The sequence below is a fragment of the Phocoena sinus genome, chromosome 3 (genome assembly GCF_008692025.1).
Source record: "Phocoena sinus isolate mPhoSin1 chromosome 3, mPhoSin1.pri, whole genome shotgun sequence".
Classification (NCBI taxonomy): Eukaryota; Metazoa; Chordata; class Mammalia; order Artiodactyla; family Phocoenidae; genus Phocoena; species Phocoena sinus.
This window is the reverse complement of record NC_045765.1, coordinates 153,575,999-153,592,014: the sequence shown is the minus strand read 5'-3', so window position 1 is coordinate 153,592,014 and position 16,016 is coordinate 153,575,999. Positions and strand designations below refer to the sequence as shown.

Genomic DNA, 16,016 nt, shown 5'->3' with positions numbered 1-16,016 from the left:
TGTATTTTGGACACATGTAAGCTAATGGTTCACAAAAGTTCCTGAGAACTTAAACTATAATAATCCTCTTAATGGTCATTTATTACTCATAAAATACTTTTTTCACAAATATTTTTGTTTACTGTGGATTATGTAACCACTTAACAGTTTGTTCTCCTGTATTTGCATGTCCATTCTCCTGGTAACAGGATCATGCTAAGAGGTGGTTAGAAATACATATAAAATGTGAAATTTAAATTGTAGTGCAACGAGGTATGTCTTTAGACCTGTTCTAAAGAACTATAAAGATTTATTATTGGTTGCTTTTCCCTGCTGATGCTAAAGGTAACCTGAAGTTGAAACTTGATAATTTGAAAACAGCATAAGCAAACACCCTTCTCAGTGTTTTGGGTCAAACACCACAGTAGCAATCTTGAGGAGCATGTACCTTAAATATCTAATAAAATATCATAAAAATACATAAGCATATGATTAGTCCACTCAAGAATATTCTCTCTGAATTTATAATCTTCCACACATGTGATTTTAAACAATTCAACTAAAATCACTGCACTATTAATAATCAAAGTTAGATAAAAATAGTACAAGAAAAGAGGTGAAATGCTTTTAAAGAGTCAAAATAATACAGTGAATTCTTAGACTGTAATTCTTTCTGTGTAATGGTCTTTAGTATAAAGATATAAATATCACAAAAAGCTATTGCTTTTTACACTTTAATACTTATCACAAAGTTATTTAAGGCAAAAAACAAATAAACTAAAATTGGGGGATCAATTTAGAAGTTAATACACAGCAAATGTTAAAAATTAAAAACACAGATCATACTAAAGCCTGTGTTTTATGCCACATTTCCTAACAACGTGAGATTCCATCTTGAAGTAAAGGGTCTTTTAGATTAGCAGGAAATTGGCTGAGTCTTGGCGGTGTCCATTGAGACCCAATATCATCCTCTCTAGCTGCATGTCTACCAAATTTGTATAAGAAAGGAGAATAAATAAATGTAATTATATGGTCAGAAGCTAATGGTTCTTAACCTCTTCTTGACTTATTTTGAGAATTTGAAGGTTTCATTCTAAACCACAAAATAAATCTATAAATAAATCAAAAATACAAAATGTTTTAGTATGACTGCCATTCCAAACACAGATATTACATGCAAGTCTGACACAGTGATATTAAATGGAAGTCTGATTAGTTTGTAAGATTCCCCCATGTAGTTCTTTCTGGCTAAGTTCTTATAATATGGCAACTTAGTTATTTTATTGAAAAACTTTACCCTTGGGTTAGAATCTTCCTTATTAAATTCTAAGTAGAAATAAACACATTCATTGTAAAAGTATAATTTAGTTTTTATTTTAATAAAACATTTCCTTTGCTGACAGAAATAGTTCTTAGATGATAGAGTATATATACGTATATATATATATATATATATATATATATAGAGAGAGAGAGAGACAGTACATATGTAAACTTGCATGTGTATATATATATATATGGAGTGGTTTTGTGATCATAGATTCCTCTGTCTCTGAATGAACTATGTTTGAAATATTTAACTTCTATCTTTTGATAACAGTGAATTCATCAGCATATACATCTATTTTTTTTCTTCATTTTTGTGGCAGAGTTTTGGTCTGTTTTAAATGAAATGATTGACAATTGCTTTTTCTCCTCTTTTCTGTTTTTACTCTAAAGCTTTTGCCCTGCAGAAACACCATTAAAGACAGCTTACTCTGGGGGAAGCGCGGTGGATTGTCATTGACGTCTGTCAGCGTGATGTTGACCGTGGTGGTCCCTGATAAGCCTCCCATCTGGCCACCCATGTCTTTGGCCTGGATTACCACTTGATATTGCTCCCTGTTTTCTCTGTTCATGTTTGGTAAAGCAGTCCTGATGATACCTTGAAGAAAATGGAAAAACTTTTATTATGCTCATTCAAATCTCAATTATTAGTTGATTAACTCACAATTGTAAATCCAAAATAGTAGTGATTTTTGAAAGATGAAAATGCTTCTGCTATTAATTTTTATTGTCTAGAAATTGTAAAAATGATTCAATGTAAATATTTGCCGATTTGTGTTGTTTTTCTATTTCCTAAAGAATATCGTATGTGCTGTCTAGTGCCCTAAACCCAGATGCAAAAACATAAAAGCAGGTATATTCCCATTGCTCGCTCAATCATTCAACTCTGAGTTCTTAAATCTTTAACTGTGGCATCATCATTCTTCTGTGAGTATTAATGTTAGGATTTTGTTCTTATTTTCCCACCCTTTTTTTTTTTTTTTTTTTGCAGTACGCGGGCCTCTCACTGTTGTGGCCCCGTGTCCCCTGCATCGGCAGGCGGACTCTCAACCACTGCGCCACCAGGGAAGCCCTTTATTTATTTATTTATTTTTTACTTATAAATATCATAAAGACTACTAAATGAACAAACACTGATTCATGATTCCTGACCTGTTTCAGGTTCCACAGAGAAATATGGCTGCCCTTGAAGTATGCTGTAAATGACTCTGGCGCTGTTCCCATAGGAAGGGTCATCGGCATCTGTAGCTGTGACTTGCACCACAGAAGTACCTGAAGTATCCAAATTCAGCTTAGTTCTGCACAGTACCAGAAGGAGGAGCAAAAGCACTGGTTTTCATGGAAGACTTCAATGATTTTTGGCTTTAATAATGACCTCTTAAAGAAACATTCATATATAATTTAGATGAAAATAATATATATATAGTGTATTGTAGGTAAACTTTGAATTCAACAACATATTTTATTTAGCCAACAGGTGTATTTTCATGCATGCAATAGATAATGCTACAGTGTATCAGATTATAATAAATGCAGACACTTTACAAATGCTCGGGTTTGATATTTAAATTCATTTCCATATAACAGATTTGTTTTGTGTAAAGGGCATATCTAATCACAAAGGAGTAAGTATGCTCTTTTTTCTCTCTCTCCACTAATTAACTATAAAAATAATTAACATCTGTTCTAGAATACGATTTTATGAATAGATTAAATTCTAAATTTAGAAACAATCCAAGATGACCCCAAGTCCCAAGAACTATTAGAAGCTATTTAATAAAGTTCAAAATATATAAAAGGGCTTTATATTAAGGTGATTGCCAAAAGTCCTTGGGATTTAGTGAAGTAAATATTAAATAATAATCTCTGAACCATGCTTTTGAGAACTGCAGTTGGAAATTTTCTATTAAAATTGTTACAAGGAAAAAATGTATCAGAATTGTTTCATCAGTTTATACTTCTCCCACATTTGAGAAATTATCTATTCTACTGAATCCAAATACATTATCTCTAAAAATGTTATTATTTTTTGATGTTTAATTTTCTGTGATTCTCTATTTAGCAAAAACATGAAATCAATTTTAACTTTCTTTGCCTACAAATACACCTCCATTTATTTACATCGAAAAAGGAATTCTATTTTCTTGAATGTTATACTTCCAGTTTTTTCACACCTTCTGTCTTACTGCTTCTGCAACCTAACTTTAAATTCTGTATCAGTTTGTGATTAGCTGTTGATTTTCAACTGGTTTATTTGAATAAGAGATTTATATCAGCAGAGTTTTATATATAATGGTTAAATTGAAAGGATGTTTTAAAATATTTAATATGAAGTAATAGAAAATCTAATTAATTCCAATGTTCATAACATCTAGATAATCCAGACAAACTCTTTAGGCAGATTATGACTAGAGTATATATGTAGACTCTAGATTACATTTGTGGTGTTCTAAGTGTACTTATATTTGGAGTCAGGATTTTACACAACTGTTCTCCAAATCCATGTGACAAAAATTTGCATTTTCATAGTTTTCTACTGAAGGTCAATGGTATTTTCTTGGATTTTTGAAGGAAGTGTCTATTTATTGTACTGTAGAAACTTACAAACCCATAGAAAATTAGAAATGCATTAATCCTTTTTTTTTCCTGACTCGTTCATAATTCAGAAAATTAAACAGGTACTCTTAGCAGGGAATCAAATATGATTTCAAGTAATTGATCATAATATTTTAAGAATTTCTTGATAATTATTTTTATACTTTTTGAATATCGTCATAAACACTGTAAATGAACTTACCTACAACAGACATTTCGGGAACACTCGCTGTATAAATTTCCTCTGGGAATGTTGGCTCATTGTCATTGATATCATGGATTTTGATCACAAACTCTGACTCGGTTCTACTGGCCTCAAAGTTCTTCTGTTAATAGCTTGTGCACGTAGAGTATAAAAGGCCTTTTCTTCCCTATCAATTCTTCTTGTGGCATGAATGTCACCTGTTTTTTCATCAATAATGAAAAGAGTACCAGCTCCATCTCCAGACAAAATATATTTGAGGGATCCATCTCCTTTATCTTGGTCTGAATGAAGCTAGGGGGAATAAAAATGAGCATATCCATGATAATGTCTAAAGATACATAATGCAGAAAGAATTCAAAGAAGGTCTCTCAAGTCACATCTTTGAAAAATGGGGTCAGTTATCTTAGTTCTTGAAATGAGAGTTGAATAGGTATGATCACACTCATCTATATACTTTAAACAATAGGACTAGCCTTTTACATATCAGTGTGATTTTTATTCTAAATGGAAAAAAGTTATAAAAATAAACCAAACACAGCTCCTTTCTTTGCTTTGCTTGGTAAATAACCATTTCCGTAGGCAAATAACTCCTGACAAAGACATAAGTCATTTGTCTTGATATGCTGGTGTAAACATTGCTTCTCTCATCTCTTTCTTTGAGTGGAAAATACTTTTACTCTCATATTATGCAAGAAATTTATTTCCTGTAAACTTATTTTTAATTATTGTATTTCTGTTGGGGAATTAGCAATATTTTAAGAACTGTAAGACAGGCAAAGTTGCATGAGACATGGCTTCTATGTTAGAAGCCCTACCCATCATTCTCTGATTCACACGAATGAAAACAACTGCCCCAGAAATATTTGTGGGTTCAGAGCAAGAGTACGAATAGATGTCTATATAACACCTGCCTATATACTTTAAAGTTATAAATCAAATTAATAAACTATAAAATAAAATATGCTCCATCTAGTCTCCTACCTTGTCAAATCTATCTTCTTAACAACTGCAAAACAACAAGTTTCTGTGTAGAAACAATGCAATGTAGGGCAAGCCTCTTTCTTGCCTCCTTGCTTATGCCCACAACACTAATCTTCCACAATCTAGTCATCATGTCAAAGAACTTGAAATGCATTCATGTGGATATATCAGCCTAACCCACATCTCATCCCAGTGCTACTGCTTGTCCAGGAGCCCACGTGTCATGGGCAAATTCCATCTACAATTGCCCTGTGGTATCTGTGGGGGATTGGTTCCAGGACCCCCGTGGATGCCAAAATCTGAGGATGCTTGAATCCCTTACATAAAATGGCATAGTGCAGTAAGCCCTCAGTATCCATGGGTTCAGCATCCATGGATTCAACCACCCATGGATTGTGCACTATGTTTACCACCTGTGGTTGGTTGAATCTACAGACACTGAGCCCACAGATGTGGAGGGGTGATTGTATATAGTTTTTTAACAGATGCACACTAGGCCAGCCCTCAGGATTAAGGGCACATATAACAATGGGTAAATCTGGCCGTTGGTAGACTGACTTGGAGAAGAGACTCTCCAGGACCTAGAAGCAAGTTCAAGGATGTTTGGGCAGGAAATAATGGGTCCCAAGTACTTCAAGGATCGTCTGGAAATGGATGTGCAGGTTCCAGATGTGAATATCCCCCTGCCTGTCATGGAATTCATACCCTGAGGGAGAGACTTAGCCATAGGAGGAACAGAGAATGGCTTTGTAAAACACAAGGATTGTAAGTTTTTCTCTAATTGTACCACCTTACCAATAATTTTTTTTTTAATGCTAAGATCATGTTTCCTTATTTCTAGTAAGAGATTATGCTTTAAAATTTCTATTTTGCTTTTTATCTGATAAGAAATAGAAAAAGAATGTGTAGATTTTCCAAGTTTTGATAAAGCATATATTATAACTTAGATATCATCATGCACATGTTGTCTTTTTTAAATTTGAGGTATAGTTTTACAATATTGTGTTAGTTTCAGGTATACAGCAAAGTGATTTTGTTATATATTCTTTTTTAAAATTCTTTTCCATTATAGGTTATTACAAGATATTGAATATAGTTTCCTGTGCTATACAGTAAACTCTCACTGTTTATGTATTTTATATACAGTAGTGTGTATCTGTTAACCCCATACTCCTAATTTATCCCTCTTCCTCCTTCCCCTTTGGTAATAAGTTTGTTTTTTATGTCTGTAAGTCTGTTTCTGTTTTGTAAATAAGTTCATTTGTAGCATGTTGTATTTTTAATATTCATACAAAATATAGTCATAAATTGGAATAGGCATACTGACCTGTAGCCTAGAAAAATAAAAACGGAGACAATATCCTTCCAGTATGCAAAATGTTATAGAGTTAGATATTTATCTAAGTAGATTTGACTTTTGCTCTTTAGATTATTTAAATCAACAAAAATTTTAATCTATTTACCTGTAGAAGTATTACACTGATTATATTCTCTTTAAAGTAGAATTTTGTTTCTTTATTTGAAAGTTTCTTTTTCTTTATAGGTGCTTATATCAATGAACTTGGCTGTGAAAACATTTTTATGTGGATATCAAAAATGTTTAACTTAAATAAATATTTAACCCCCTCCCCAATATATTTTATTACTGGTTAGGTAATACGATATATAGGTAATACAATATATTATATACAACTGCTGGGTTTACAAAAGCAGTCTATACTTTTGTTAATGGTTTGTAATAATCAGCATTTAGCCATTAAATTTGGATCAAACTCCATTTTTCTGATTTTTGGATAAATAACTCAGTATTACAGATATAATAGGAAAAAAAACTCCAAATAGATATGTACTTTGGAGAAAAAGATATAGAAGTCAGGTAACAAATAATTTTTTACTGCATTTTTACTTATTCATAAACAACAAAGTAAGGTTGAGAAACAAGAAATATCTGCTTTTAACTAAACAGCTCTCAGAAGTAACATATGACTGTGTTGTCCAGGGAACTACTCTCAAAAAGTCACAAGAAGGGCTTTCCTGGTGGCGCAGTGGTTGAGAGTCCGCCTGCCGATGCAGGGCACACGGGTTCGTGCCCCGGTCCGGGAAAATCTCACATGCCGCGGAGCGGCTGGGCCCGTGAGCCATGGCCACTGAGCCTGCACGTTCGGAGCCTGCGTGTCCGGAGCCTGTGCTCCGCAACAGGAGAGGCCACAGCAGTGAGAGGCCTTCAGTCTTACGACTTTTTTTTTTTTTTTTTTTGCGTTACGGGGGCCTCTCACCGTCGTGGCTTCTCCCGTTGCGGAGCACAGGCTCTGGACGCGCAGGCTCAGCGGCCACTGCTCACGGGCCCAGCCGCTCCGCGGCATGCGGGATCCTCCAGGACCGGGGCACGAACCCGTGTTGCCTGCCTCGGCAGGCGGACTCTCAACCACTGCGCCACGAGGGAAGCCCAAGTTAGAAGCTTTTTAGTCACTGAAATGCACATAGTTGCTGGGAAACTTTCCAATTATATAAATGTACAATGATCTGGCAATTTTCCAAATGACAGATATAAGCATTGCATATTTCTTATTCTGTCTCGGAATCAAAATAGTTCAAGAAAAGATTATTGATATTATCAATCATCTGATCATATAACTTTGTGATTTGTACTAGACAGTTATGATGTTTATTGTCTATTCATTCAACAATTTTAATTGAGAAATATTTATTTACTCTCATAAGAATCAGGTAGCTCTAAAAGTAAATGAACAATTCCATCCTAGTGCTATGGAAGATTCAAACACAGTGTGTAATGGAGTTTCACAGGATAGTCCCTAAGCTAGCCTACAGGAATGAGTGAGGATTTCCTTAAGCATATATCACCTAAGTTACGTGATAAAGAATGAGTAGAGGTTAAAACCTGGGAATTTTTTTTTTGCATTTTACAAATTTTACACCTCATAAAGGACACTGGATGAATATAGAAGGTAGATTCAGAGTGGAGAAGGAAATAAGACAAGATGGGAATCATTAAGACCAGTTCTCTTCTAATCGGTTAGATGTGCAAAAAAAAAAGTTGCTAGTATAGTGATATTTTAATTTTTATAAAGCTCAGTTTTGGAATATGAATCACAGCAGGATTTTTACCTTCACTTATACTACAGAGAGTGAAAATTAAATCTTGTAATTGGACCACATAGAGTGGCAGTTTCCGTTGGATTAGAAAATTGAACATGATAGTTGGGAATCAAAGCGATGAGGGTTGGAAACTGGACTGTTGGTTTCGTGAGTCGGAAATGAAAAGATTTCTACCTTATAATTAAGAGAAACAAATTAGATCTATGAATTTATGTGTTGCTTTTAAGAAACCAGACATAATAATTTTTTCTTGAACTGTGTGAGAGCCTGCATAAAAGAAAAGAAAAAGCACTTTCTTTGCTTACAGAGGAAACAATGGAACACTAACACTAGAATAAAAGGAAAAAAGTGACCATATTTGGGGGCTTGACATTAGTCTATGTTATTGAAATATTATTTAAATAAACATATTTGAGAATTAGACAAGGAAAGAGAATGCAATAGATATGTACTATGAGGCAGCGACATGCATTTCTAGATGTCCTAAGACTTGGGAAGTTGCTTTCTGCCCTAGATGAACCTGATGGGAGACAGAGTTAACTACTAAGGGGTATGATGATGATGTTGATTTTCTAAAAGTTACAGAAAGAGACCAATGGACAAAGTTATTTAATTATAGTCCTCCACCTAAGCTCCCTCTCTCTTTTTCAAGTTTCTCTTTATTATTGTAATTATTTCTTCTTTTGCATACTCTTCCCTCCTTATCCTGGTATTGTCTCTCGCTGTCATTCCTTGTGTGTGTGATAAAATTTTATTTTACATTCCAACTCATTTACTAAGCAATGATCAGACAGGGGTTAGTCCTTATAACTGTAGCTTTCCCACTACTCTTCCTTTTTCATTTGGCTATTAGTTATCAATACTTGGATTTATTAAATATTTAATTAAACAAAATCAGTTGTTTGTGTTATTGAGAAGTGGGATTATGGATCAAGTGCTAAATAACTTAAAGCGTCTACTCTGAAATAAAATTTATATTGATTTGACCTTGTGCTATTTTATTATGTGAGATATTAAGGTTTCTTTAAACATAGAAAAAAATATCAGATTATTGTGGCTTCAGTTCCTCAGTAACCCCTGTTCTCCTGTGTGAAATATTTGGGCCACAAATCCTCAAGAAGAATTTTATGTTAATACTGACCTTTTCTTTCCTTGAAGAAAGCCTATTAAAAATTCACAACCTGCTGTGTTCCTTGTAAATTCACAAGAAGATAAAGGACATGGCAAGGTACATGACAATGAAAACAGAACAACTGGTACTATGCTGTACATTTAAAAGTCATTTTCCTATTATTTAACTTTTTAAATTTGGATGTGGTTAGTTATAACTCATTTGCTTATATTGATTAGTTTAATAATTAAAACTAAACAATCCACTGAATTTAAATAAATATTTTAACAACAAATTATTTAATGAAAGCCTAGTAATTTTAAATGTGGCAGGTTTTTATAACATTTCATGTAAAGCATTCATTTTAATATATTTGTCTAAAACGAAGTTTGTAAGCTAAAAGGAGTCTTGTGGCTTATATAGTCTAAGGCCATCTTTACTTTTAAGAGGAAGAAACTGAGATCCAATCAATTTTTTATCACACAGGAGTTAAATTAAGATTACACTTGAGGATCAGTGCTTTGTTGGTGGAACTTTTACTTCTTAATATCAGTTCATTTTTTTCAGTTTCTCACATTAAGTTTGGAAATACTATAAAAGCAATCAAAGTATTGATCTATGAAGTACAGGGAATTTAAGTAATTTGTTACCAAAAGGATAACTGATAAAAGATTTTATCTTATACTTTCCCCCTTGGCTGGAAGAAAAATGAACAAGTTTTAAAACGTAAAAAAAATGTATCTATCAATACTGCCAGTAAAAGTCTGATTACTAGTTCAGAGGAATTTATGTTGCTGTGTGAGATTCTTTCTCATTCAGAATACTGATACACTTCTAAATATTGGTCATCATTGGTATTTGGTTTGATCCCCAACACTGGGAAAAGACAGCAGAGAAAATAAGAATTATATTTGTAGAATTATATTAGGATTGTATTTATAATGTTAGACTAGTTCTTTGAAGGATACATTTTGATAAATGAATCCAAAGGACTATAAGATACACAATCTGAGTTTAACAATATCTTGTTTGTGTGTGTTCATTAACTTCAGAGCATCAGAAATTGTTGAATAGATTTTCTAATGTACAGTGATAATTTTATGCCTGCTGTTCTTTCAAACAGCCAATATAGTCTGTATTTCTTTTTTTAAAAAATCCAGAATATGGCTAATATGCTATGCTATTCTGGTACTATCATCATTAGTATTTTGCTCTAATTGCTCTAGTGAGTAATATAATATCAAATGGAAAATAAGGCATTGAACCAAGTAACTTTAAGTGTGCATCCAATAAAAAAATACCAGTGAAGATGGTCTAGCACCAGAAAACAGCTGAAAGCATGTTAAAGCAAATAAACACAATCTGGTCAGAAATAAATAAGCAGTTACACATTTTGTTGAGACTAGGGGAAAAAAGGGAGAGAGGGGGAGCAAATCTTGAATTGGAGTGTGTGACATTTACACAGTAAGATGGAGCATTATTTTAATATTAATGATATAGAAAAATATACATCAATTTTTATGAATCCCAGTGAAACAATTTTTTCTTCAAAAATAGAAATGGAGAGGAGAAATAAAGCTTATCTATCAATGGAATGGACTGTAAAAACAACTACAGTAATTTTAAAATACCCCATATATATGACTTAGATTAATAAACAATTCTCTGAACAATTTCTTTCTGGGACCAGAAGCAAGTATAGAGGATTAAATGATTGATGGGCAATGTTGTCTGTTTAATTTAGTGTCTGGAAAAAAAAAATCAAGTGGTTTGTTTTCTACATTTGACAGAGTTCTCTGGAGATCTCCCCCAGGAGTACAAACTCCAGGGGGCGTCCAGATTCAAAAGCTAGAGATTCCTCTTCTTCTTTGGTCTTCTGAGGGTGCAGCTTACTGAAAGTTGGCCTTGTGCTTCTGGGTCACACTGACTAATGAGTCCAATCTTGGATCATCCTGCAGTTTGAGGGGGTTTCTTAGACTCCATTAGAAATTACTCAAGACCCTGCAGCAGGTCAGACTTCTTAGCAGAGCGTGCTATAAAATTCTAAATTCTATATTCTCTTCAATATATGCAAATCAATCAATGTGATACAACATATTAACAAATTGAAGGAGAAAAACCATATGATCATCTCAATAGATGCAGAGAAAGCTTTTGACAAAATTCAACACCCATTTATGCTAAAAACCCTGGAGAAAGTAGGCATAGACGGAACTTTCCTCAACATAATAAAGGCCATATATGACAAACCCACAGCCAACATCATCCTCAATGGTGAAAAACTGAAAGCATTTACACTAAGATCAGGAACAAGACAAGGTTGCCCACTCTCACCACTCTTATTCAACATAGTTTTGGAAGTGTTAGCCAGAGCAATCAGAGAAGAAAAGGAAGTAAAAGGAATCCAAATTGGAAAAGAAGAAGTAAAGCTGTCACTGTTTGCAGATGACATGATACTATACATAGAGAATCCTAAAGATGCTACCAGAAAACTACTAGAGCTAATCAATGAATTTGGTAAAGTAGCAGGATACAAAATTAATGCACAGAAATCCCTAGCATTCCTATACACTAATGATGAAAAATCTGAAAGTGAAATCAAGAAAACACTCCCATTTACCATTGCAACAAAAAGAATAAAATATCTAGGAATAAACCTACCTAAGGAGACCAAAAACCTGTATGCAGAAAATTATAAGACACTGATGAAGGAAATTAAAGATGATAAAAATAGATGGAGAGATATACCATGTTCTTGGATTGGAAGAATCAACGTTGTGAAAATGACTCTACTACCCAAAACAATCTACAGATTCAATGCAATCCATATCAAACTACCACTGGCATTTTTCACAGAACTAGAACAAAAAATTTCACACTTTGTATGGAAACACAAAAGACCCCGAATAGCCAAAGCAATCTTGAGAACGAAAAACGGAGCTGAAGGAATCAGGCTCCCTGACTTCAGACTATACTACAAAGCTACAGTAATCAAGACAGTATGGTACTGGCACAAAAACAGAAAGATAGATCAATGGAACAGGATAGAAAGCCCAGAGATAAACGTATGCACATATGGTCACCTTATCTTTGATAAAGGAGGCAGGAATGTACAGTGGAGAAAGGACAGCCTCTTCAATAAGTGGGGCTGGGAAAACTGGACAGGTACATGTAAAATTATGAGATTAGATCACTCCCTAACACCATACACAAAAATAAGCTCAAAATGGATTAAAAACCGAAACGTAAGGCCAGAAACTATCAAACACTTAGAGGAAAACATAGGCAGAACACTCTATGACATAAATCACAGCAAGATCCTTTTTGACCCACCTCCTAGAGAAATGGAAATAAAAACAAAAATAAACAAACGGGACCTAATGAAACTTCAAAGCTTTTGCACAGCAAAGGAAACCATAAAGAAGGCCAAAAGACAACCCTCAGAATGGGAGAAAGTGTTTGCAAATGAGGCAACTGACAAAGGATTAATCTCCAAAATTTATAACAGCTCATGCAGCTCAATAATAAAAAAGCAAACAACCCAATCTAAAAATGAGCAGAAGACCTAAATAGACATTTCTCCAAAGAAGATATACAGACTGCCAACAAACACATGAAAGAATGTTCAACATCATTAATCATTAGAGAAATGCAAATCAAAACTACAATGAGATATCATCTCACAACAGTCAGAATGGCCATTATCAAAAAATTTAGAAACAATAAATGCTGGAGAGGGTGTGGAGAAAAGGGAACCCTCTTGCATTGTTGGTGGGAATGTCAATTGATACAGCCACTGTGGAGAACAGTATGGAGGTTCCTTAGAAAACTGCAAATAGAACTACCATATGACCCAGCAATCCCACTACTGGGCATATACCCTGAGAAAACCATAATTCAAAAATAGTCATGTACCAAAATGTTCATTGCAGCTCTATTTACAATAGCCCAGAGATGGAAACAACCTAAGTGTCCATCATCAGATGAATGGATAAAGAAGATGTGGCACATATATACAATGGAATATTACTCAGCCATAAAAAGAAACGAAATTGAGCTATTTGTAATGAGGTGGATAGACCTAGAGTCTGTCATACAGAGCGAAGTAAGTCAGAAAGAGAAAGACAAATACTGTATGCTAACACATATATATGGAATTTAAGAAAAAAATGTCATAAAGAACTTAGGGGTAAGACAGGAATAAAGACCTACTAGAGAATGGACTTGAGGATATGGGGAGGGGGAAGGGTAAGCTGTGACAAAGCGAGAGAGAGGCATGGACATTTATACACTACCAAACGTAAGGTACATAGCTAGTGGGAAGCAGCCGCATAGCACAGGGAGATCAGCTTGGTGCTTTGTGACCGCCTGGAGGGGTGGGATAGGGAGGGTGGGAGGGAGGCAGACGCAAGAGGGAAGAGATATGGGAACATATGTATATGTATAACTGTTTCACTTTGTTATAAAACAGAAACTAACACACCATTGTAAAGCAATTATACTCCAATAAAGATGTAATAAATAAATAAATAAATAAAGACATCTCCTGCTAGGACTGCTGCTAATTCACATCTTACAGTGTCTTAACTCATACATTTCTTTTCTGGTACTGTATAGATACCAAGACTACATTGAAGGCATTTATTTAAGCTTTCCATAAACACAGTTTTATAGGGCATTATCTGCTTCTCGACCATAAATGGTATGCATAATACACAATAGACACATTCTTTCTAATTATGGTATTAGTTTTCCTTTCCAAAGAGAGTTATTGGGGAAATATTTTAGACAAGGTTCATATTCTTTTAGAAGCCTGGCATCTTCCTTCTATAGCTTTGAAGATCACTAAATTATGCAGAGTATTCCCTTGCAGTGTGAAAATGACATTGAACATTTCACACCTTATTTTCCCCACAACTTGAAGTCTTCTTAAGCATCTTAGATTTATAATATGGGAGTATGCGTAAATACATGTCTAAAAATTGTTAAGTAAATGCAAAATATTTAAAATCAAGAGATTCATTTTTGATTAATAAGGTCTACAGAAATCAGAGAAGAAAAAATAAAGGGGGATCATCTCTTTTTATAGGCTTCACAGGCAGCTGAGAATCTTTCCTTCCTTCTTTTAATCAAGAAAGGTATAATGATAGGAGGTATGAAAGGAAGAAGAGGGCTAGGGATATGTATTCACTGAAGGAGTTTATTTAAATAAGCATTTTTTGAATCGGATTGAACTAAACTAAATTGAGGAGGGTAATGAGAATTCTGTGTGCCATTTTAGGACTTAGAAGTTTCGGAGATTTTGCTACAGAGGAAGTATTTGAAGCTGTTGGGTTTCTAAGTCTTATTCATAAAGATGCTTCTATCTTGAAAACTGTAGACTGACAAGTACATAATTGGATGCCCAAAGGAGAAGGACTAAGCAGCTGCCTGCTGTCGCTAGGGGTTATGGTCAAGACAGGGAAAATGAAAAGAGGTTTGGATCTTTACATTTGTTGGATTTTTTTAAGACACTGGCTGAAATGGGAATCTGGAAAAGGGCTATGAATGCTACCCACCCACCCCCGCTCCAAATCGTGCGTGTGTGTAAAATACAAAAAGAATTAATATGCAGTATCAGGGAGTACAAATATAGCCCTAGACCACTAAATTAAAAACTTCTATTCTAGGTAGATTTTATATGTTTTTCCACATACTCACACACACACATACAAAAGGAATTGAGAAATCAAGGTAGATGTTCTCCTTATGAAAGGGGATTGCTCATTTGGTGGAGAAACGTTCATATCTTCATCAAATGAGGAAACCTAGCCCCCAAACTTATCTGACAATATCATGCCCCTAAAACTTGTGTCCTTCCCCACTACCTTGATTTATCCACCCTGAAAATTCTTACTCATCGATAAAGATCCTATTTATATCTTATCTCCTATATGAGGCATTTTTTCAAACTCCTTTGTAAGGCTGAATTGACCTCTCTTTCCTTAGTGCCCCAATTATCATGTGCGTCTGTTTGTATGAATGTGTATATAGGTATTATATATATGTATATACATATAAAATTTTATAACCACTTCAAATTTTGAACTATTATTTTCATAAGTCTTTATGGAACTACAAATATATTTTGAGGATGAGAACTGAGTTTTCTACTCTTATGGACTCCTAACATTTCACAGTACATAATAAGGAATTATTTACTTGTAAAACGAAATGGACATCAGAGTCAAATACCACAGGCATGAGGAATAAAGAGTTCATTTTGTGCTACTTCTTTGGAAAGAAGTGAAATTCTTCTGAATGGAGTGAAATGGAATTAGAAGTCCATAATGAAAAGTGGGGATCAGCGTTACTCTACATTGAAAGTATAAATGTACATAAATAAAATCTTATTCTTCATACTGAAAAAGATTGGGGCTATAAATTAGCTATAAATTCCACTTAACTATGAGATGGTATCAGTGGGATATGATATATACATGGATTACCAGGAGACATATTTACATTTTTCAGTGAAGAGCCAGGGATAGAAATGCAAATCCAAATTTATCTCTAAAACCATATGGTAAGTCATTGTAGACGTCTGTAATTTAATTAAGGGTAGGATAAGGTAGTTAGGTAATAATAGCAGGATGACATTCCCACTGACGACATATAGAACATCCAGCTGAACTACCAAAAAAGAAAAAAATCACATTGCTA

General features: G+C 34.2%; 1 protein-coding gene across 1 annotated transcript in view; it reads right to left on the bottom strand.

The window, feature by feature from the left end:
• LOC116751349 (cadherin-10-like) overlaps window positions 1-16,016 on the bottom strand; it is a 124,047-nt gene that overhangs the window by 52,824 nt on the left and 55,207 nt on the right. The window contains 4 exon segments of the mRNA XM_032627134.1: window positions 1,736-1,903; window positions 2,458-2,577; window positions 4,103-4,204; window positions 4,207-4,396. Of these exon segments, the coding sequence (XP_032483025.1) occupies window positions 1,736-1,903; window positions 2,458-2,577; window positions 4,103-4,204; window positions 4,207-4,396 (580 nt within the window).